Below are 23,263 nucleotides of genomic sequence, written 5' to 3'. Positions count from 1 at the left end.
TGTTGTCCCCTCTCACTGCCCCTCCTCCCATAGGCCATGAGGAGGGGCTGGTGGCCTTGCAAGTGGCCCATGGCTCCCGGCTGGTCTCCACCTCAGTGCTGTTCGAGTACCGGGGCCGTGGGTTTCTGGCGCTGCCCAGCACCCAGCTGGACTGGCTCTCCCTGGATGGTGAGTGGGATGGGGGCTGGGGGAAGATGAGGGGCAGGGAGCAAGTGAGGGGGAGGCTTTTCATGTGACTGTGGGAACTAATAAGGGAGCAGGAGAAATTCAGAGGGGCTTAAGTCATTGCAAACAGGGATAGAGATTGGTCTCTTCCCTCCCCTTGCCGTTTTCAGATGGTTGTAGGGAGGGAGCAGGGCTGGAAGCCAGGAGACCTGGATCCTTTCCTCATCCTCATGAAACTTGCCTTTCCCTATGTTCTCCCTGGTCTTAGCATCTCCCCCCGGAAGGGGGGGAGCAGGAAGTGATTGGAGAATCGGGGGGTCCTCATACTCCACCCCCCCCCCCAGCCAACCAGAAGACAGCTATTCCAGACAGAGCCAGCAGGTGGCAGCATAGCCCCAGTGTGTGTTTTGGGCATGTAGGGCTGGGAAGGGAGCAGAGCACGAACATGGGGTCCTGGGAATGTGTGAACCTGTGGGAGTGGTGGGTAGCCATATACATCAGCTAGGCCAGATGTAATCAAACTAGACAGAATTCTCCACCCCGCCTCCAAAACTGAGGGTAGTCCGCTCCAATGCAGACACCTTTGGGGTGGGGCGGCCAGTTTACAGGCACCCCTCACCCAGCGCTGAGATGCAGCCACTTCTGGGGCAGGGTGGCTGGTTACACAGGGACCCCTCCCCTGGCACTGAGATACAGCCACCTCTGGGATGTGGCATGACAGGTGTCTCATAGCAACGGTGCACCAGACTTTAGGACAGGAAATGAAGGCAAACGTTCCATGCAAGTGAAACTGCCACTGCGATTTCAGCAGGGTGCCCAGATATATTTTTAGCAGTGAGGTGACAGACCCCAGAACATGGTGCCTCCTGCTGTACAGTGCTCTTGGGGTTCCTGTTCTGTCCTGGGAAGCTTTGGGAATGCACTGGGGAGGGAGCTCAAAGAGGTGGCAGGTGGGTTCTGGGCCATGGGTCTGGCTTGAGCCAGGTGTAGAATGTGTGGTTGAGTAATAACTGGGAGGGGGGGATGCCTCCCCTTCTGGGATGAAAGTTCTGTCCCCTTGGGACAAAGGAGAAGAGGCCTGGTGCTGGCATCCTGTCCTCCCTGTGCTTGTCTGGGTCACGGGAAACGGGCGTGGCTGGGAGACCTCTGTGCCCCCACAAATGCCCAGATAGCTGGTCTCCAACTGCAACCACCAAGGGGCAGCAAAAGTTACAGGAGGCTGCTCAGTTTGGGCTCAACCAGAGTGTGAATGGGCTCCTGCTCTCACCCACCAGCCCCCACTCCCCTCCCAGAGCTGGGTCTCAGGACTCCTGAGTTCTGGCTTCCAGGCCTCCAGCTCTGACCCCTCCTGGCCAGCGGACAAATCCCTTGATGCTGCTGCATGGCAGGCCGGGTAGTTCTTGGCTGTCGTCAGGTGCACACCCACAGTAGCCCATGCCTGTGGGGGTGGAATTTCCAGTGGGGTTGGGCCGGGTGCCCGGTTTCCATGGCCATGAGTCACCGGCCTCAGAATACCTTGGCTGGCTGTAAGGGGACACCTTCCCCAGCTGCCTGGGTTTGTTTCACTGCTGCTTGGCGTCATGGCTGCCAGTGACGCAGCCGGGCAAGGGGGTGGAAGTGCAGGGGTCTCAGGCCACTTTCCAGGGTGTGGTCCCATCCTGCTGAGGTGTGAACCCCGGTGTCTGGGCTGGATTGTTAAATAGGGGCCATGTTCCACCCCAGAAAGGGAGTCATAGCTCAGTGCTGGCTCTCAGCCCACCCTGCTGTAAGTCCCAAGACTCCAGGTCCCTCCCAGAGCTGGGGAGAGAACCCAGGAGTCCTGGCTCCCAGCCCATCCCCCTAACAGTGCTGAACTCCCTTGTGCCCTCCCAGTTGTATCCCCCAGACGCTTGCCCACGTGTCCACACAGATGCAGCCTCGCATTCCCTGCATGCATGCCTGTAGTAATCCCTGTCCACACACACAGGCCCATGTGCCCAATCCTACGCCTGACCTCCACGCGCACAGTCGTACAATCACATACCTTACCCCCGGACACCCTGCCCAACAGTGTCACACTAGCCTCAGTCATGTTCTGCACAATTGCATGTTACCCCCCAGACAGTCCTGCCCACAGTTGCACACTGCACAGTCATACACCTTGGCCCTGGACACCCCTGCATACAGTCACACACCACGCGGATGCCCCCAGATGCAGTTGCACACCTTACTCCCACACACAGTTGCACATTGCACAATCACACATTCTATCCCCAGACATCAACACACACCTCAGTCACACCGCCCTCCCCCATAGATGCAGTTGCACTCTGCCCCTGCACACAGGCACACAAGACAATCATGCATACTAGCACTGCACAATCACACCACCTATCCCCAGACACCCCTGCAGACAGCTGCACATTGCACAGTATCACCCTCCTTCCCGCACCGTCACCTCTCCTTACACCCCACCCCAGCAGGAAGGGGTTAACAGTCATCTGGGCTTTCCCCAAGGAGCCCCCCTCCTCTGCCCTCTGTTAGCAGCTTGGGGGGGGCAGCCCCTCCTCCCCATGGCTATTTCTGTCCCATTGAGAGCCAGGGCAGTGGGAGGCCCTGTCACAGTGCAGAGAAACCGCACTGCAGGCTGGAGACAGACTGACGCCCTAGGGGCTTGGCCTGGGGATCTCCTCCCTTCTCCCCCCGCTGCCCTCTTCTTGAGATGTCACCGGACCTCAGGGGAGTTTGGGAGGAGCAGTTTTTTTTTGCCACCTTGTGGGGCCCCAGGACTCCTGGCTGGTAATTCCACCCTGCTCCTTGCTCGTGCATATGTGAGTGGGGGGAGCCAGCCCCCCATCCCTGCCAGGAAATTCCAGCTCCTGCTGGGAGTCATTTGAACACGCCCGCGGGAAGGACAGAGCCATGGACAAGGAAGGTAGCAAGGTTGGGGGGTCAGGAGGTCCCACCCGGGAGCCAGTGAATCATGCCTGGAGTACCCCACTACACTGTCTGGGGGGAGGTGGCTGGGGTACTCCAGTGTGCTGTCTGGGGGGAGGTGGCTGGGGTGTGCCAGGCGGGGTACCCCAGTGTGCTGTCTGGGGGGAGGTGGCTGGGGTGTGCCAGGTGGGGTACCCCAGTGTGCTGTCTGGGGGGAGGTGGATGGGGTGTGCCAGGCGGGGCTGGGGAGAGCAGGGTGGGTGAATGGGGTGTATTTGAGGGGCGTGGCAGTGGATGGAAGGGGGTGTTATTGTGTGACAATGGGGATGCAATGGCAGTTTGATGTGGGTATTATGGGGAGTGAAGAATGGGGGTGCACTGATGGTGTATTGTGGGAGGAAGGGTGGGGGTCTATTGTAAGAGTGTATAGGGGAAGGGCGGGGGTGTATTGAGAGAGGGAATTGGGGGATGGGCGGGGGTGTATTGTGGGGTCAATGGGTGGGGGTGTATTGTGGGGTCCCATGGTGTCTTGTGGAGTGCGGGGCCACACTAGAACCTCAGCAGGACCCCCCTCCACTACTCCCCCACTTGCCTCCACCAGCCCAGCACTGTCTCCCCATAGCTCCACTTTCAAATGGGATGAGGGGCTCAGCTTTCCCTGCCTGGTGTCAGTACAGGAGTGGGAGGGGGCGCTACACCCAACCTTGGGGGTATTTCCTGTCTGGCTAATCCCTATGATATGCAGATTAGCCGCCTGGCCCCACTCCACTGTCCCCGGAAATTAACCAGGCTAATCCCAGCAGGAGAGATGGGGCGGGCTCAGCAGGTTTTTGTTGCCTGGACACTTAGGTTCCCGACCCGGCTCTGGGAGAGCTGTGGGGACTGGTGGGTTGGAGCAGTGGGACGCTGGGATCCAGAACTCCTGGGTTTTCACCTCACTGTTGGGAGGGGCGTGGGGGCTGGTGGATCAGAGTAAGGGAGGTGGGAGCCAGGACTCCTGAGTTTCAGGGGTGGGGGGATGTATTGCTGTGCACCCCCCCTCACACACACACACACCATGTCCCCAGATAACCAGTTCAGGATGTCGATCTTGGAGCGCCTGGAGCAGATGGAGAAGCGCATGGCAGAGATGGCAGCGTCCTCCCAGCAACAGCGGGGGGCTGCCGGGGAGTCCCCCCACACCCAGGTGAGCCCCCAGGCAGGATTCTCAAGGGAAGAGCCGCTAGTGCTGGGTTGATGGTCTAGTGTGTCAGAAGTGTTTGGCCGGCTGGCTTCTTGTAGTCAGGCCAGTTCCGCTCACTGTTTGTTATTACTGCGGCTGAGTTTATTGCAAGGTGGTGTGGGGGGGGGGGGGGGGGGTTCCAGTACAACTCGGGTCAGTTACTGTACAAGCCCCTGGGTGTGCCCAGGCATGGGAGTCCGAACACCTGGTTCTCTCCCTGGCTCTGGGAGGGGAGTGGGGACTGGTGAGTCAAAGGAGGGGAGCTGGGAGCCAGGGTCCTGGGTTCTCTGCCTGGCTCAGGGAGGGGAGTAAGGACTGGTGGGTCAGAGCAGGGTGACTGGGAGCGAGGTCCCACTGCTCCTTCCATCCCCCCATGCTGTGCCTGGCTTGACGTCATACCCCCCCATAAGCCTTTATCTGTGCTGCTATTTCGGACCCTGAGGGGGGTTAATTTTAGCCACGTGGCGGCAGGCTCGGCAGGGTGCCCGGCGGCTGCTCCTTGCTGGGGTGGGGGGGATTACAGAGGCATTTTCCAGCCTGCCCAGCCAGGACAGGACAGGCATTCTTTCCAGCCTGAGCAAGGGGAAAATCAAGACCTAGAGATTGGCTGCAATCTGGTGGGCTGTGTTAAGTCATGGGGGGTGAGATCCCGGGGTTCCCTTTGTGGGGCTTTATACAAGCCTCTCATGGCCAGGTGAGGCCAGACACTGAGCCCCCTTTCTGTCTCTCCTCCCATTTCGGGGATCTGCTGGGTCATTGTAGGTTCCTCTGTCCCCTCCAGAGATCCAGGGGTGCCTAGTACCAGGCTAACCAGCTCCCAGCACCGAGATGCAGCCACCTCTGGGGTGGAGCAGACAGTTAACTAGGGACCTCTTCCCACAGGCCACTTCTGACTCCTTCGAGGACCGGATCGTGGCCCTGTGCGAGAAGATGATGTCTCGCTCCTCCTGGCTTCACTCTGACACCCTGGTCCATGACATCAGCTTCCGGGGCATGACTCTGCTGCACCTGGCAGCTGCCCAGGGCTATGCCCGCCTCATTGAGACTCTCATGAAGTGGAGGTAAGTTCCCCAGGCTGCTGCAGGGCAGCCTGTGCTGTAGGAATAAGGGGGGAACCCTTATCCGTGCAGCTCGGGTGGGGTCTTTGGGGGGGGGATCGCCCATTCTCCACTTGAGTCAGGGATCCTGCTCACCTGATTTTCCTGCAGGAACCTCAGTGCTGACAGCTTGGACTTGGAGCAGGAAGTAGATCCTCTGAATGTTGACCACTTTTCCTGCACCCCGCTGGTAAGTCGGGGACCTCACCCTGGAAGGAGCTGGGGGGGGGGGGAGTAGATGAAGTATGCACCAAGGGGAGGGACTTGTAGATACACCCATGTGGGAGAGTGCCCCCACCCAGCTCCCTGTCCTGCAGCACCCCCTGATGGTGCCGTGGGGCCAGCCCTGCTTATGTGGGAGAGCGCCCCCTACTGAGCCCCCACCCTGCACCAACCCCTAGCACAGCCCTGGGGCCAGCCCTGCCTACCAGGGGGGAGCGCCCCCTGTTGAACTCCTGCTCCATGTCCCACAGTGCCCTCTAACTCCTTGCTTTCTACCCTCCAGATGTGGGCGTGCGCCCTGGGCCACATCGACGCAGCCCTTCTGCTGTACCGCTGGAACGGCCAAGCACTCTCCATCCCCGACTCACTGGGCCGGCTACCTCTGACTGTGGCTCGCTCCCGGGGCCATGTGGCGCTGGCTGCTCGCCTGGAGGACCTGCAGCGCCAGGAGCCAAGTTCCGAGGGTGTCGCGGACAAGGGCTGGGGGCAGCAGCACCCAGCTGAGGCCTTGCGCATCCCCTCTCCACTCTCTGCCAGCCCCGACACTGGTATGGTGCCCGCCGAGTGTGGGAGTCGGGTGTCTCTGGGTGGGTAGTGCTCTCCAGGGCTCTCCCGTCCCTTGCTGACCCCCCTCATCCCTTGTCCCAGGGCTGAGCACAGTGAGCAGTGTCTCCTCACCCTCAGAGCTGTCGGACGGCTCCGTCTCTGTCACCTCGGCCTACTCCAGCGCTTCTGCTCTTCGTGACTCACCTGCCGGCAGTCCTGAGCCAGATGGCACCATGGACTTTGGCACTGCCCCTGAGGGCCCAGCCAGCTGGTACCTGCAGGAGACCCCCAGCCCACCTGGCCTGCGCTGCTCCCCCGGTGAGCCCCACTTCTTCATGGAGTATGAGGAGCCCTCCGAGCCAGAGCTGCTGTCATATGCGGAGAACACGGAGAATGAGGACTATCTGCCAACTGCTGATGTGCTGCAGGTAGCAGGAGGGGGGGAGGAATAGATTGGGAGAGCTGGGTGCAGTGGTGGTGGGGGGAGGCGCTAAGCAGGCTAATGGTTTGTGATGGGGGGGAACATGGGTTCTCATAGTAAAGGAAGGGAAACTCAGGCAAATTGACCCCCAAGTCACCAGCTGGAGTGGAGCTGAGGAGAGAACCCAAAGGTCCTGGCTCTCAACCCCCCTGCTCTGACCCACCAGCACCCCTCCCCTCCCAGAGACAAGGAGAGAACCCAAATGTCTGGTGTCTCTGCCCCCAGGTGGACATGATCACACTGGCAAGGCAGATCATCGAGGCAACACCAGAGCGCATTAAGCAGGAGGATTTCAGCTCTTCAGCTGAGGTGCCGCTGCGGGAGCGAAGTGGGAACATGGGGCTGAGCGAGACCATGTCCTGGCTGACCAGTTACCTGGAGAGCGTTGACCAGCTGCCCAGCTTCTCCCAGCACAGGTACTGGGCCTGCCCTCCAGGGGGCACTGGCTCCTATCCCCTCCCAGAGCAGGACTGACTGGCTCCACGTGCCAGGTCACTGGGGTCTGTGTCTATCCCTGCCCTCCAGGTCGGTGCCCTCGTCACGAGTGTGCCTGAGTCCCCTGCAGACCTCAGTAGGGGAGCTGTCTTTTGACCGCCTGCCCCCACCCCCCACGGCTGCTGGGTGGGCCGAATTCCTCAACGCCTCGGCCAATGGCAAGATGGAGAGCGAGTTCGCGCTGCTGACACTGTCCGACCACGAGCAGCGGGAGCTGTACGAGGCTGCTCGCATCATCCAGACGGCCTTCCGCAAGTACAAGGTGCCCCTCCTGACAGGCCCCCTGCTTTAGCCCGAGTGCCACAAGCATCTGGCCCCTTCCTTGCCATGCTGTGCCCCTGGTAATGGATCCCAATGGCAGTGGGTATCCTGCGCTGTACCAGCAACCAGGATCTCTCACTATGGTATCCCCCAGCAACCAGGATCTTGCAGTTCCCTGGCAACTGGAAGCCCCATAGTAACAGGCATCTCCTCTCCTCCCTCTCCGCCCCACCTCCTCCCCACAGTGCCCTGCCTGGCAACAGGGAGCCCTCCTGCCAGCCCTGAGTGCCTGACACCCTCCACTCTCCCTCCAGGGCCGGCGGCTGAAGGAGCAGCAAGAGACGGCAGCTGCCGTGATCCAACGATGTTATCGCAAGTACAAGCAGGTAAAGCCCATCGGGGGTGCTTCGTGCTGCCTTTTTGGGAGATGCTGGCTGGGGATACTGCTCCAGGAACCATGGGCCAGCTGGCATCACTCCTGGAGCCAGACCCAGGCTCCCTCCCTACTCCCCCAACAGAGCTGTAGGTGTAAGCTGAGTCTGTTGGGTCTCATCCTGGGAGATGCCCTTGCCCCACTAACTCACCTCTTCTCTGTCTCGCAAGCTCACGTGGATTGCATTGAAGGTAACAAGTGGGGGCTGCCATGGAGAGGGCTGCACATGGGGGTGGGGGAGGGTGGGATACACTGGGGGCTGTGTGTCTGTGTGTGGGGGGGGCATGAATTGCTGCTTTTTTCCCCAACTCTGGGAGTGGAGTGGGGGCTTCTGGGTCAGAACGGAGGGCTGGGAGCCAGGACTCCTGGGTTCTCTCTCTACTCCTGAGGGAATGCTTAAAATTCTGCAAAATTGGACATATTTGATTTGTCAAAACAGCACAGATGCCACTTAGGGTTCTGTCAGCATGTCTGTAACATAGACACCAAAAACAACGAGTCTGATGTTTTGCTTTGACAAACGGATCCCTGTCTAAGTAGATGAACACAGATTCCATGGAGTAATTCACGTAAGGTGCAACCCAGCACCATGTTTCCTTCCTTGTGTGAGGCTGGGAGAGGGAAGGAGCCTATTGTGATCCTGTAGGAGGTTTATCTTGGGAGAGGGGGGGAGCGCCTCCCCCATGCTGACCCAGAGCCTCTCCCATTCAGTCAGACACATCTGTCCCTGTCCTTAGTCTGGTGCCACAGCGACCTCAGGTGGGCAAAAGGTGGAACTGCAGCACCTTTGGGTCAGAAACATCTGTGGGAGGTGGAAAAAATTCTGTGGAACACATGAATTCTGCATATCTGCAGTGGCACAGAACTCCCACTGGAGTATCTCCGTAGATCTAGTGGCTGGTGGGTTAGAGCAGGGGGGGCTCCTGGGTTCTCTCCCCAGCATCGAGGGGGGGACTAGGTTCTGTCACACTGCCCCGTCTGACCTCCCTGTTCCCCTGCAGTATGCCCTGTATAAGAAGATGACACAAGCTGCAATCCTGATCCAGAGCAAATTCCGTAGTTACTATGAGCAGAAGAAGTTCCAGCAGAGCCGACGGGCCGCAGTTCTCATTCAGCAGTACTACCGCAGCTACAAAGAGTATGAGAAGCTCAAACAGGGCCACCGAGCCTCCGCCACCATGCAGCAGAAGATCAAGTAGGTGCCTGGACTCCTGGGTTCTCTGCCTGGCTCTGGGATGAGTGTGGGGGCTGGTGGGTCAGAGGAGGGGGGCTGGGAGCCAGGACTGGGTTTTGTTCGCTTCGTCTGTTGTCCCTTTCCTCCTTTAGGCTGCAGTGCCTGGTATGGAGCCCAGCTCTCCACTGACATGTTCTCTCCTAGCTCCAGGCCACTCATTGCTCAGTATCTACAGGGCCATGCCTCTTTACAGGCTTATGGGGCAGGGAGCCAGTCTGGGGAAGCTGTGCCTCCAGTGCCCTCTGGGTCTGGGCAAGGTGACATCCACACCCCACATGTAGGATCTGAGCTCTTCCTCAACCATGGATGCTTAAATCGCCTGTTCTGGACTGACCTGGTCTTCCAGGAGAAACCAGTGAAGGACACCCACTGCTGTCATATCCCTGGCTATGAAAAGATCCTACCCCACAGGTGGTTGCTTCTCTGTGCTGGGCAAGGACTTCCTGCGTAACCAGCCATCTGCACCTTCACTTCTTATCTTCTCTCCCCGTAGGGGCACGTTCCTTACGAAGAAGCAAGATCAGGCTGCCCGTAAGATCATGCGGTTTCTGCGCCGCTGTCGACACAGGTATGTGGGGCAGGAAGCGAGATGGTGTCAAAGAACTGGGATGGGGGGATCCTAAGCAGGGAAATGGGGGGGGGGGGAAAGCTGGGATAGGGGCAGTTTTACTGGGGTGGGAATGTGGTGCATTAGAGGGGCTATGGTCGGGTGGGGCAAGACGGTAAGTGGGGGATTCAGGGAGGGTGTACTCCCAGAGGTGGGATCTGGAAAAAGAGGGACCCTTGTGGGGTGGGATTGAGGTGTCAGTGGGGCCCTCACCTCCTCCCTCTTTCTCCACCCCCAGGATGAAGGAGCTGAAGCAGAGCAAAGAGGTGGAAAGTTTACAGAAGCGAGGTCTTGCTACTTAGCTCCCCCATGCTGACCCCATCCTGGAGGGTGACATTCCTCCTGGACCCCTCCAGTGGCCAGCTAAAGTCCAAGGCAGCCCGGCTGGAAACCCAGGCATCTGGGGTTGGCTGCCTCCATCTTTGCTCTTTTTTTCGGACTGCGACAATGGAGTCTTAATGGATCAGACCTCCTGTCTTAATGACTGTGCAATAGCAACTGGCTGTGGTGGGAGTGAAAGGAGGACTTGATCTCCATGGACTGGGGGGGAGACCCCCCCCAATGGACATGAGGACAGTGCAGGTGGGAGGGGAGGGGGAAATCTTTTCAGAACTGAGGTATCAGCTGTTATGCACTTGTTCTCCCCTCCCCAAGCTCTCCCCTGCTCACCAACCTCACCTTATCTTTGTGCCAAGTTATCCCCTCCGGTTGGGGGCCAGGCCCCTGGCTGCTCTCCCTGGCTCCGGGAGGGAAGTTGGGGCTCGGGGTTAGAGCGGGGGGGGGGGGGGTCATGTAGAGTTCAGTCTGAGGTGAGCCCCTGCCTTGCTGTACTTAAAGGGCCTGGTTTGATCCCATGTGACCGCCCCCAGTCGCCCCTCCCACCTGGCCAGCGCCTGGGGCCCGCTGTGCTGAGAACTAGTCTCGTCAGCCCCGCCCTGCCTCGTACACACGCTGATTCCCAGCTCGCTCCGTACCCCCCCCCCCCCCCGCATGGTCTCTGCAGATTCCCCGGGCCCCTCCCTTGCATGGTCTCGGCCGACTCCCCCGCCCCCGCATGGTCTCGGCCGACGCCTCGCTCCCCACCCCCCCCCGCATGGTCGGCGCGTGCTGCAGCGCGGCCCCTGCCCGGGCCTGTACATAGTTGTAATATACCGCGCGCGTGCACGCCGGGCCTCGGGCGAACGAGCGTCCCGCCTCGCGCTCGGGCTGTTTGTAATATTTACATTAAAAGGGAAAACGCAGCGTGCGGTGCCGGCGGGACTCCCTGTGCTGCACCGCCCGGGGGTGGGGGAGGGGCTGCGACGTCTCTATGCGCCCTGCACCTCCCCTTTAAGGGGAGGGAGGGGCTGGCCTCCCCTTTAATTTACTGGCTGTTGTCCTCCATCGCTGCCGCTCACCTCCCCTTTAAGGCTCCCTGTCATTACTACGGGGTGGCACGTCCCCTGACGGCCCGTTGAATATGATTCAGCGCCCCTTCAAGGCTCCGGCGTCCGCGGGATTATTTCCCGCCCGTCTTTAAGACGCTACGGGCGGGGTGTTTTTTATCCTCCGACAGGGCACGGAACCTCGGCTCTGCGCCTTTGGTTCCGGTGACGTACGGAAGGGGTGGGGCCCGGATGGTTCCGGGTTCCGGTGGCCCGCCGGAAGGGGCGGAGTGTGGCGCCATGGCGGAGCTGGACCTGCTCGGCTCCATCCTGAGCTCCATGGAGCGGCCGCCGGGGCTGGGCGACCAGGAGACGCGGCGCCGCGCGCGAGGTCTGACGTCACGGTCGAGGGGCGGGGACCGGAGGCGCGAGTCGTAGCCAGCTCCGCCCCCTGGGGCCTGCCCCGCGACCCCCGCTAACTGCCCCGCCGGGACAGGGCCCCCCGGCAGAACGCGCGGCCCGGGGGAGGGGCGGGGAGTTCGCGGACCCCGAGCTGGGGGGTGCGAGTGCCTCGGCGGACGGGCCAGAGTTCAAATGACCCGGACAAACGGGCTGGTCTGAGCTGAGCGGGGTGAACTTGAATAAGGATCAATGCAAATTACTGCACTCGCAAGGAACAGCCCGCTTCAGCGGGAAGCCGCTGTCTAGCAAGGAGCACGGCGGAGAGGGACCCAGGGATACAAGCTAAATACGGCAACGGGTCACTCTGAAAAGCAGACCTGATTCTGGGCTGCATTGGCAGGAGTGTGGTGAGCAAGACAGGAGAAGTCCTTCTTCCGCTCCGCTCTGCGCTGATTAGGCCTCAAATGAAGTATTGTGTCCAGTTCTGGGCACCGCATTTCAAGAAAGATGAAAGAAATTAGAGAAGTACCATATAAGAGCAACAAAAATGATTCAAGGTCAAGAAAACATTACCTAGGAGGGAAGACTGAAAGGACTTAGGGGGGAGGGATAGTTCCGTGGTTTGCACATTGGCCTGCTAAACCCTGGGTTGTGTGCTCAATCCTTGTGGAGGCCATTTAGGAATTTGGGGCAAAAATTTGTCAGGGATGGTACTTGGTCCTGCTGTGAAGGCAGGGGACTGGACTCAATGACCTTTCAAGGTCCCTTCCAGTTCTACAAGATAGGCAATCTCCATTATAAAATAAACTGGGTTTGTTTAGTTTAGAAAAGAGAAGTCTGAGGGGGCCACGATAGCAGTTTTCAAGTCCTAAAAGGGTGTCCCAAGGAGGAGGGAAAAAATTGTTCTTGACCTGTGCCGCAAGAGAGGTTTAAGTTGGACATTAGGAAAAACTTCCTAACTGTCAGCGTGGTTAAGCACTGGAATACATTGCCTGTGGAGTCTCAGAGGGGCCATGTCACTCCTCGGAAGAAGTGGGTTGTGCCTATGAATGCTTGTGATAATTTAGTCTCTAAGATGCTACAGAACCACTCTTTTTTTTAAGTTTTTTTGCTTAGGGAAGTTGTGGAATCTCCAGCACTAGAGATATTTAAGAGCAGGTTAGATGGGCAACTATCAAGGATGATCTAGAACAGATGGTGCTTGCCCTCATGGCAGAACCAGGGGACTGAACTTGACCTCTCGAGGTCCTTTCCCGTTCTGGTATTCTGTGATACTATGACCAGGCTGTAAATAGAAATGGGGGTGGGGAAGGGGCCGGGGTGAGCAATAATTTTTGTCTAAGGGCCACTAATTTTTGAAGTGGCCCTGGGCCATGCTGGAATGGGCAGGGCTTCAGGTGGAAGGGGTGGGGCCAGGACCCTTCTCCATTCACAGAGCCTGATTGCCCTGGGGCTCCAGGAGCATGCAACGTCTCTTCCCCTCCCCCACCCCCAAACCGCCAGCTGTTCTGAACAGCTGGAGGTTCTCTTTAGGTAACTCTGTCCCTGGTGGTGGGAGGAGACTTTGTGTGCTCCCCCCTGCTGCCCCTGGGTCAATACTGTCAAGGGCTGGGGAGGGGGAGCACATGAAATCTCTTGCTCCCTGTCCCTGCTCTGCAAGGGAATGCAGAGCTTAGAGTAAGACACCAGCTGAGCAGCAGCTTGCAGTTGATTTTAAGTGCTTAGCCCAGGAGACTTCATGTGCCCCTTCTCTGCCCCCAGGCCCTGATTGGCTCCGATGACCAGATCAACTTGCTTGGCAGGCCAGATCCAGCCTGCAGCAGCCCTTTTGCCCACCCCTGGTCTGGGCTATAAACAAAGATGGGGGAGGGACTCTGTACAGATGGGGCTATAAATAGAAGCAGGGGTGAGGGAGGGATACTGTAGAGACCAGGCTATAAATAGAAGCAGGAGTGGTGTTGTACACAGAATTGGACATGCCTGGTGCTCACTGGCAGTGCTAAATGGTCCCTGTTTGACACTGACCCCCATATCCTCAGGATTCCCTCCTGAAGACAATGTCTGGCCCAAGACCTCGAATAGGATCAGCAGCTGGAGTCCCACTGGTCACTATGGCGGGCATTGCGGTCTGAGCAAGGCAGGAGAGACAGACCTTGACTGGACTTGCTCTGGGACCGGAGCCCTCCATATCGGCTGGGGCAATTGCTGAGACCCACCCACATACCTCACAGACTACAGGGGTAGCCCTTGGGGCGGCACCAGAGGGAAGGGCTTTTATTTAAAGTCACCTAAAGGAGAAAACCCAGGTGTCCTGTCTCCCTGCTCCCCCTGTTGTCACCACCAGATTCTGAGCTGCTTGTTGTCTTGCCCTGGCAGAACAAGCTGCCCGGATGAAGAAGCTGCAGGAGCAGGAGAAGCGGCAGAAGGTGGAGTTCAGAAGGAGGGTGAGTGACCCACAGAGGCTTCCTTTGGGCAAAGTGGGAGCTGGCACCCCCAAGAGGGGACAAGACCTGGGCCCCATTCTCCACCCCGTTGAGCCTTCCCTTCCGTGTCTCCTTTCAGATGGAGAAGGAGGTGTCTGATTTCATCCAGGATAGCACGCAGACCAAAAAGAAATTCCAGCCTATGAACAAGATTGAACGCAGCATCCTGTGAGCCACTGGGGGCATGGGGCATATGTAGCGGGGAGAAGGTGGGAACGTAATCCTTGGGCAGCTACATGCCAGCTAAGAGGTCCCTGTGTAACTGGCCATTCCATCCCAGAGATGGCTGCATCTCAGTACTAGATGAGGGGTGCATGTGTAACCAGCAACTCTGCCATCTCAGCACTGAGTGAGGGGTCTTTGGGCCCAGCACCTGGAACACTGGCTCTGCTCATGAGTTCCATGTGCAAATAAATGCATGTTTTCCTCTCTCATCCCAGGCATGATGTGGTGGAAGTCGCTGGGCTGACATCCTTCTCCTTTGGAGATGACGAAGAGAGTCGTTACGTCATGATCTTTAAAAAAGTGAGCAGTGCCCCCCCACCTTCTGTTGCCCTCCCAGCAGAACCCGGGTATCCTGGCTCCCAGCCTACTCTGCTGCTCTATCCTACCAGCCCCCACTTCCCTCCCAGAGCTGAGGAGAGAACCGAGGAGTCCTGGCTCCTAGCCCCAGGCTCTTACCCACCAAACCCCATCTCCTTCTAGAGAACCCAGGAGTCCTGGCACCCAGCCCCCTGTTCTAACCTTCAAGACACCCTGCTTCCCCCACACACACACACACCTTCCCTCTAAGAGCCAGGGAGAGGACTGAGGAGCCCCAGGCTCCCTGTCACACTGGGGCTGGAGTGGGATCAGCGTGTGGGAAGTTCTAGGAGTTCTGCTCTCCACTCCCTCAGGGGCTTTGGGGTATCTGACTCTTTCCCCTGCCCCCTAGGAATTTGCCCCATCGGACGAGGAGCTGGAGGCCTATCGCTGTGGGGAGGAGTGGGACCCCCAACGGGCTGAGGAGAAACGCCGCCTCAAGGTGCGTTGCCCCCTGGCTATGCTGCCCCCAGGGCAGGGTAGGAGTGGGGGGGCTGGGGCATCTCCTTGCCTGTCTGTCCATGGGTGGACAGGAGTGGGAGTGGGGGAACGACTTCACTCTGCATGGGGATGTATCATTCTCTGAGAGGGCAGGGCCTCCCAAGGTGGGTGGCCAGGGCTCAGGTGTGACTTCCCTTTCTGTGGAGGGGTGTTGTTCTATGAGTTGGAGCTCCCAGGGTGAATGGGTGGGACCTCCTATGATGGGTGGGGCTGGGAGCAGGTCTTGCCCATGGGCAGGGTGGAGGTGTGACCTCACTCTCTCTGGGGGGGGGGTTACTCTCTGTTTGGGTGTGGCTCCTGTGGCAAGCGACCCTGGGGTGTGTCCCTGCCCCATCTCACACATCCCTGCTCCCCTCCCCCCCAGGAGCTGGCTCAGCGGGAGGCAGAGCAGGAGGCACTGAGGGGTCCAGCTGTGGTCAGCCCAAACACCGACTACAAGGACAAATACAGTCACCTCATCGGCAAGGTGGCTGCCAAGGATGCTGCACACACTATGGAGGCCAACAAGGCCTACGGCTGTGGTGAGCACTGGCCCAGACTTCTGGGTTCTCTCGGGGGGCTGACACCAGGATGCCTGGGTTCACAAAACTGAGAGACTGGGCCACAAAATGGCAGATTACATTCAATGCTGATAAATGCAAAGTAATGCCCATTGGAAACTACAGTTTCAGCTAGACACAGAAAACAAGAAGGGCTAAATCGGATGGTACTGCTTGAAAGAGATCTTGGAGTCACTGCAGGTAATTCTCTCCAGACATCTGCTCAGTGTGCAGTGCATGGCGAGTTGGCTACCAAGGCTAGGAACCTTGAGGAAAGGGATACAAAATATCACATTGCCACTACAAAAATCCATGGGGCACCTGTCCCATGTATTGGAATTGGAAAAGGTTCAGAAATGATGAGGGGTCTGAAAAAGCTTCTATGTGAGGAAAGATTAGGAAGACGGGGACTTTTCACCTTGGGAAAGAGATGATGTGGAGAGTGGATGTGTGTTATGATAGCTATAAAATCATGACCAGTTTGGGAACAGTAGCTATATACATAGGCGTGACTACCTACCCTTTCCTGGTTACTCTTTGCAACCAATCCACAGTCATGTCCAGTAAAAAATATATATAATATAAAATATAATAATCCAGATTAAGTATTTATTAAATAAATTAAAATCTTCATATATAAAAGGACTGGTGAAAATGTAGTCATGGATATGGAAAAAAACAAAGTTAAGATATGTAGAAATATCTCAGAGGGTAGTCCTAAGGTGCCAGAGGACTACTCGTTTTATGGAGAAATATGTACAATTATCAATCTAGTAGGATACAGGGAAAGGCGCTCCGGGGTCACTCTTTGTCACTGAACATAACACTCATGTTGGTAGTGGCACACAGAATGAGTCTACGTATATTTTCCTTAAATTTTTTCCACTCTCAATTCCATGGAGCTGTAAAAATTTATCATTACCTTGGCTCCATTTGCCTCACACCCCAGTTACAAGGCCAAAAAAATGGACATTTCTACTCCCAGTTAGTTCTTTAATATCCTCCTCCAAATTGGAGTAATAAGTCGCCTTTTCCCTGTGGGCCTTCTCCAAACTATCAGAATTGTCTTCCCATTGAACAGGAATGTCCTCCACCCTGGCAGTTTTCTAACAAAAACAATATCAGGCTTACTTAAATGGTCATCTTTATTTCTTAAATACAGTTCCACTACTGTTTTCCATCCCAACTTACCCATTTCATCAATCAACGTAGCTACTACCCTGTTACACCTTTTTATCCAAGCACCTTTCCTGGATATATGCAGGCTTGTTTCCCTAACCTTCCCACACCATCTACACATATCATTTCTGCCTCTAGCTAGTGTGTATCTGGTAGAGAAAACATTAGCACTTAATGTAGTGCAGTGATAAATGAAGAGGATTTAACAGAAACGATCTAATAAGAACACAAGAATGCCTTCATACTGGGTCAGACCAAAGATCCATTGTGCTGCAGTGTCCTGTCTTCTGACAGTGGCCAATGCCAGATGCCCCAGAGACAGTGAACAGAACGGGTAATCATCAAGTGATCCCTCTCCTGTCATCCATTTCCAGCTTCTGACAGAGGCTAGGAACACCATTCCTACTCATCCTAGCTAATAATTATTGGTGGACCTATCCTCCATGAATTTATCTAGTTCTTTTTTGAAGTTGAAGTCCTGGTCTTCACAACATCCTCTGACAAGGAGTTCCACAGGTTGTCTGTGCGCTGCATGAAGAAGAACTTCTTTTTGTTTGTTTTAAACTAAGGATGTTAAGGACTAGTCGAGTATCCGATAAACAAAAGCTTATTGGATAGTCAGTCAACTAGTCGATTCTCTCCCTCCCTCCCTCCCCACCCCCTTTGCTACCTCTATCAGATAGAGGCAGCAAAGGTGGGGGGTGGGGGAGAGGGATACTTCAAAGCGGCAGCATAGCTGAGCCGGGGATCAGCTGTGTGGCTGCTTTGAAACCCCAAGGCGGCGTTTCAAAGGGGCAGCCACCACACAGCTGATCCGCGTCTCAGCTGTGCGGCACTGTCCCTTTGAAACACTGAAGCAGCGCTCCGCGCAGGGTCAGCTGGGGACCCCAGTTCCAAGCAGCATTTCCCCAGAGTCCCTCTCTGACCCTGGGCTCCATGGCCACTGGGGACTCTTGTACATTTCAAAGCAGGCACGCCACGTACAGCCTGGAGTCAGCAAGACTTCCCACTGGCCCCAGGCTGTACACGGACTTCTGCATTCCTACTTTGAAATGCCCCAGCATTGGCTCTTATACATTTCAAAGAAGGAATGTGGAAGTTCCTATCGAGTAGTTGATGGAAATTCCATTGACTGTTCAAATAGTCAATTAACCTCAATTTAACATCCTTATTTTAAACCTACTACCTATTAATTTCATATGGTGACCTCTAGTTCTTATGTTATGGGAACAAGTAATAACTTTTCCTTATTTGCTTTTTCCTTACCTGTCACGATTTTATAGACCTCTTATCATATCCCCCCTTAGTCTCCTCTTTTCTAAGATGAAAAGCCCCAGTGTTTTTAATCTCTGTTTATATGGCATTTGTTCTAAACCCCTAATCATTTTTTGCCCTTTTCTGAACTTTTCCAACACCAATGTATCTTTTTAGAGATAATGCGGCTACATCTGTATGCAGTATTCAAGATGTGGGTGTACCATGGTTTTATATAGAGGCAATAAGATATTTTCTGTCTTATTCTCTATCCCTTTTTAAATGACTCCTAACATTCTATTTGCTTTTTTGACTGCCGCTACACATTGAGTGGATGTTTTCAGAGAACTATCCACAATGACTCTAAGATCTCTTTGAGTGATAAGAGCTAATTTAGTCCCCACCATTTTGTTGGGATTATTTTTTTCCAATGTGCATTACTTTGTATTTACCAACATTAAAATTTATTTGCCATTTCGTTGCCCAGTCACTTAGTTTTGTGAGATCTTTTTGAAGCTCTTCACAGATCAAAAAGGAATGACTAATCAGGTCATTTAAAAAATATTTAATCCCAATTCCCTTTCAGATTCCACCTCCCTCCACTTTTTTGTATTTGGGGTAACCGCTCTCTACATTATCAACTAAATTTTACCCTGCATCTATATACAATATATCTATCCATCAGCTCATGAAACAATATGCCTTCTCCACTTCTGAATTAGCATATTTGGGGATTTGAATACTAAATCTCCCATCTCTTCCTCTAGCATAAAATAGCCCATCAGTCGTGTACTAACAGAGGTGTAAAATCTTAACAACTTTCCTCTTTATAATATCCAAATTATCTAAAATATAAAAAGGAGGCTCAGTTAAAAGCAAATTATAAATCGTCCTGGGTAAAACATATGTCATAAAATCATCAGGTTTTGGGCAGGTTTCAAAGGTGCTTCACATAAATTTATTGCACCTGTCAGTCATTTTCTCCTTTAGCAATATATCACCCAGCCCTGCCGAAGGGTCTGTCTTTGCACCCAAATATTTTTCAAACTGTCCTGGTTGACAGTCTGTCTTCTCTTTGCCCAATTTCCAATTTTCCTTGGGATTAACCATGTAAATCTTACACTTCACCATTATGTGAAATCCCTTTGCTTTCCTAACATTTATCTTCAAACTAGCATTTTGGCAGAAACAGTCTAGAACAGTGCTTCTTAAACTGTGTTCTGTGGGACACCCATGTGCCGCAGAGAACAACAGAATTAAAAATGGTCACCCTTAAAGGGGCAGGCAACCTTTTTACCTCAATAACTTTCCCCTGACCTCCCCTTCTCTCTCCCCCCGCCCCCGACTTTTTTGCTCAACAAAAAAAAATCCTTGGTGTTCCTATTAAAAAACATTGTTTGGTGTTCCTCAGTCTTAAAAAGTTTAAGAAACACTAATCTAGAATCTCAGGTTCCTAATCATCCTTTGAAATGTCCCACCTAAAATGGCCACATCAGCAGCAGAAGTCAAGGCCACAAAACTTTTTCCTAGAACACTGAACCCCAAGCCCTCAGTCTCCAGTTTAACCAGCAAAGGATCAATGGCTATTAATGAAAATAAGGAGTCTCTGTGTTTGCCCCTCTTCTTATGTTAATGGACCCAGTGCACTTACCACCTACCCGCACCCTAGTGATGCAATTACTATAAAATCCCTAACAATATCTATAAATCCCTCATTAATCCCAAATCTCTTAAGGCCGGCATAATATGTTCATGCCCTATTGAGACAAATGTTTTGCCAAACAGCTAGCTCCTGTCCATTTCACTTAGCCCCTTTAATTAACTTGTCTAAAATCACTATTTCTTCACAACCTGGTGCCAAAATAAAACCTTTTTGTCTACCAATGAATCTTAACGGTAGACATCAGTCTTTTTACTACCATTTTTGTATATAGCCTCACACAAACAGAGCCAATTGTTAATGGCCTCCAGGAGGATAATTTAGACAATTCCTCCCCAGTACCTTTGGGATTAAAATAGTCCTATTTTCTTAAAAACCGTCAGCAATCTGTTAAGTTAAAAACCCTATCTTAAACATTTTAACAAGTTATACAAGAGTCCAAATTAAAAAATTGTGTCCAGTTCTGGGCCCTCCACTGTAAAAAGGATGTGGACACATTGGAGAGGGTCCAGCGGAGGGCAACCAAAATGATTAGGGGGCTGGAGCACATGACCTATGAGGAGAGACTGAAGGATTTGGGTTTGTTTAGTCGGCAGAAGAGAAGAGTGCGGGGAGATTTGATAGCAGCCTTCAGCTTCCTGAAGGGAGGTTCTAAAGAGGAGGAGGGATAGCTCAGTGGTTTGAGCATTGGCCTGCTAAACCAAGGGTTGTGAGTTCAATCCTTGCAGGGGCCATTTAGGGATTTGGGGCAAAAATTCATCAGGGATAGTACTTGGTCCTGCTGTGAAGGCAGGGGACTGGCCTTGATGACCTTTCAAGGTCCCTTCCAGATCTAGGAGATAGGCAATCTCCATTATAAAAAAAATAAAAGGATGGAGAGAGGTTGTTCTCAGTAGTGGCTGATGGCAGAACAAGGGAACAAGGAGCAATGGTCTCAAGTTACAGTGGGGGAGGTCTAGGTTGGATATTAGGAAAAACTGTTTCACTAGGAGGGTGATGAAGCACTGGAATGGGTTACCTAGGGAGGTGGTGGAATCTCCATCTGTGACGTAGTGGGGGTACTTGCTGGGCTGTGGTGACCTCTGCTGTCTGGAGCAAGACCCAGCAGGGAAAACCTCATTATGCAAAGGTGACTCAAAAACCTGTCTGACCTGCGGGCCCCCCATGGAGAGAAACAAAGAGAGAAACAAAGGGAGGTGGAATGCTGGGCTGGAAGAGGGGGAGTTAGTTCCTGGCTGGAAGGCAGGGAAGAAGGAGCTGGGGAGGGGGGCTGGGACTCCCCTATCTCAAGGGGGGCACTGAGGCCTCTTAGCCCCAGTTCCTGTAACCAGACTACATCTGTGCTGCGCTGTGCTGGAGGAACAATAAACAACCTCCATTCTACTGGCTGGTGAAGTCTGTTCATGCCATTTCGGGGGTGCAGGAGATGGGAAAATCCCGACGCGTCGTCACACCATCCCTAGAGGTTTTTAACTGTCATCTTGACAAAGCCCTGGCTGGGTTGATTTAGTTGGGATTGGTCCTGCCTTGGGCAGGGGGCTGGACTTAATGACTCCTGAGGGGGCTGGACTTAATGACTCCTGAGGTCTCTTCCAACCCTAGGATTCTATGAAAAATTTCCCATAGATCCTTAATAGTAACTTTATCCTTGCCTGGGTCACTGTCTTTCCAAATGTCTCTCAATCAATCCCTCACCTCCTCCCCTGAGATCAGACTCAGTAATATCATTATCCACCATTTCGGTGGCTGGAGGCCATCTTATCGTATTTTCATGTCCAACTTTCCCTAATATCCCTGTATAATTCTCTTCGGTCTCATTCAGGGAAATACTACACCTAGGCCTGTCTGGCTCACCCATAATAATACATCTCTTCTCCTTTCCAAAGAGTTGCTGATAAGATTTATTTGATAAGATTATAATGTATAGTGCAGTTACGCCGAACTCAAAAAAGTGGAGGGAGGTGGAATTTGAAAGGTGGTGCACCTTAAGATGCCAGGGAACTGGGATTAAGTATTTTAAAAATGACCTGATTAGGAATTATTTTTGATGAGACCATATCTTGCCTAAGAGAGTGTTGTTTACTCCTCCTCATAACACATGAACCAAGGCCACCAATGAAATTCATAGGCAGCAGGTACAAAACAAGCCACAGGCAGTATTTCTGCACATCACGCAGAGTCAGCCTGTGGAACTCTCTGCCAGAGGATGTTGTGAAGGCCAAGACACTAAAAGGGTTCAAAAAGTGCTAGATAAATTCCTGGAGGGTAGGTCCATCAGTGGCTAATAGCCAGGCTGGGCAGGAATTGGGCCCCAGCCTCTGTTTGCCAGGAGCTGGGAATGGGCAACAGGGGCTGGAATCACTTGAAGATTCCCTGGTCTGTCCATTCCCACTGGGGTGTCTGGCATTGGCCACTGTGGGCAGACAGGACACTGGGCTGGATGAACCTTTGGCCTGACCCAGTCTGGCTGTTCTGATGTTCTCTCTTTTGTTCCCACCAGTGAGAGCTGGTGGGTTAGAGCAGCATGGGGACTGGGAGCCAGGACTCCTGGCTTCTCTCCCCAGCTCTGGCAGGGGAGCATGGTCTGGGGGTTGGAAGAGGCAGAGCCAGGACACCTGGGTTCATCCGCTCACTCTCTCCCCTCCAGTTCCCGTGGCCAACAAGCGGGACACGCGCTCCATCGAGGAGGCCATGAACGAGATCCGAGCTAAGAAGCGGCTGCGGCAGAATGAAGACACAGAGCCAGGCGGAGCTGGGACCTCCTAGTGTGTGTGTGGGGGATGGGGGTCCTGCTCAGAGCCAAGGGTGGGAGGGATCCCTGGGACTGACTTCACACCTGCTGCTGTGTGTAAACCTTATTTGGGGCATCCCAGACGGCGAGGGGGGATTGCGCTCCCCCTCTCCCATATAACCAGGTACCCCACCCAGTATTTACCTCGTAGCCTCTTAATGGTTTTAGGTTTTCAAGGGGGGAATATTTTAAAAGATTTGTTTGGCATTGTTTCTATCTGTAGTGGGAGGAGGGAAGTCCCCAAGCATGGGGAGGGGAAGAGTCTCTCTTTGGGGTGTGGGAGAGTAGAGAACTGGGTACAGTGTCCCTTTCCTCCACTGGAGAGCGCCTGGGCCCCATGGCAAGCTGCAGTATCCTACTTCTACCACCAGAGAGCAGTGCTTCCCCAGCCCTGCCAGAAGGTCCCAGCTGTGGAGCTATTGGAGCCCTGTCGCTCGTGGGAGGGGAGCCCATAACCTGCATGGTGGGGGAGCACTGGAAATCTGTGGGGGGAAGGGAGGGGCCCTAGTGCCACAGTGTGGGGGGGGCTGGGATTTTAACATGTTCTCCCTACTGGGAGCTCTGGGCCCCTCAGTGAATTAGTGATGGGCGGGGGCTGTTTGTTATTTAAGTGTAAATAGAATCAATCCCCCCACACACACTCTAGGGTGCAATGAGGGGCAGACAGAGCCCAGGAAGTCACCTCCCCCTCCCAGCAGCAGCAGCTCCCTGGCGTGTGTATGGATATGTGCGGTGATGGGGGCCGTAAGGGGAGCTGTCCTGGCCCAATAAACTGTCTCTGTTGAATCCAAGTCACCCTGTCTCCCCCTGCTGGGGTGGGGTTTAAGGG

At 54.4% G+C, this 23,263-nt stretch overlaps 1 protein-coding gene across 2 annotated transcripts; it reads left to right on the top strand.

Moving 5' to 3' along the window:
- Window positions 1–259: 259 nt before the first annotated feature.
- SPAG7 (sperm associated antigen 7) lies at window positions 260–23,225 on the top strand. 2 transcript variants are annotated; one of them, XM_075907844.1, is made up of 13 exons: window positions 260–3,079; window positions 4,149–4,267; window positions 5,186–5,364; window positions 5,512–5,590; window positions 5,906–6,170; window positions 6,271–6,596; window positions 6,875–7,065; window positions 7,175–7,406; window positions 7,720–7,791; window positions 8,840–9,033; window positions 9,566–9,640; window positions 9,918–11,434; window positions 13,822–13,889. In XM_075907844.1, the coding sequence occupies exons 1-12, from the start codon at window positions 3,067–3,069 to the stop codon at window positions 9,979–9,981; spliced, it is 1,809 nt and encodes a 602-aa protein (XP_075763959.1). In that variant the 5' UTR covers window positions 260–3,066; the 3' UTR covers window positions 9,982–11,434; window positions 13,822–13,889. The 2 variants fall into 2 exon arrangements, with proteins under 2 accessions (XP_075763959.1, XP_075763961.1); XM_075907846.1 differs by lacking the exons at window positions 260–3,079; window positions 4,149–4,267; window positions 5,186–5,364; ... (6 more) ...; window positions 8,840–9,033; window positions 9,566–9,640 and adding exons at window positions 14,008–14,096; window positions 14,369–14,453; window positions 14,863–14,952; window positions 15,376–15,532; window positions 22,291–23,225 and having other exon boundaries at window positions 11,275–11,434.
- Window positions 23,226–23,263: the final 38 nt, after the last annotated feature.

The sequence above is a fragment of the Pelodiscus sinensis genome, chromosome 24 (genome assembly GCF_049634645.1).
Source record: "Pelodiscus sinensis isolate JC-2024 chromosome 24, ASM4963464v1, whole genome shotgun sequence".
Taxonomy (NCBI): Eukaryota; Metazoa; Chordata; order Testudines; family Trionychidae; genus Pelodiscus; species Pelodiscus sinensis.
The sequence above is the reverse complement of the archived record's forward strand: the minus strand, read 5'-3'. Positions and strand labels throughout refer to the sequence as shown.

Coding starts and splice junctions, on each gene's coding strand:
- SPAG7 (XM_075907844.1), top strand. Junction 5,365..5,511: donor GAGACTCTCATGAAGTGGAG/GTAAGTTCCCCA, acceptor ATTTTCCTGCAG/GAACCTCAGTGCTGACAGCT. Junction 6,597..6,874: donor CAACTGCTGATGTGCTGCAG/GTAGCAGGAGGG, acceptor CTCTGCCCCCAG/GTGGACATGATCACACTGGC.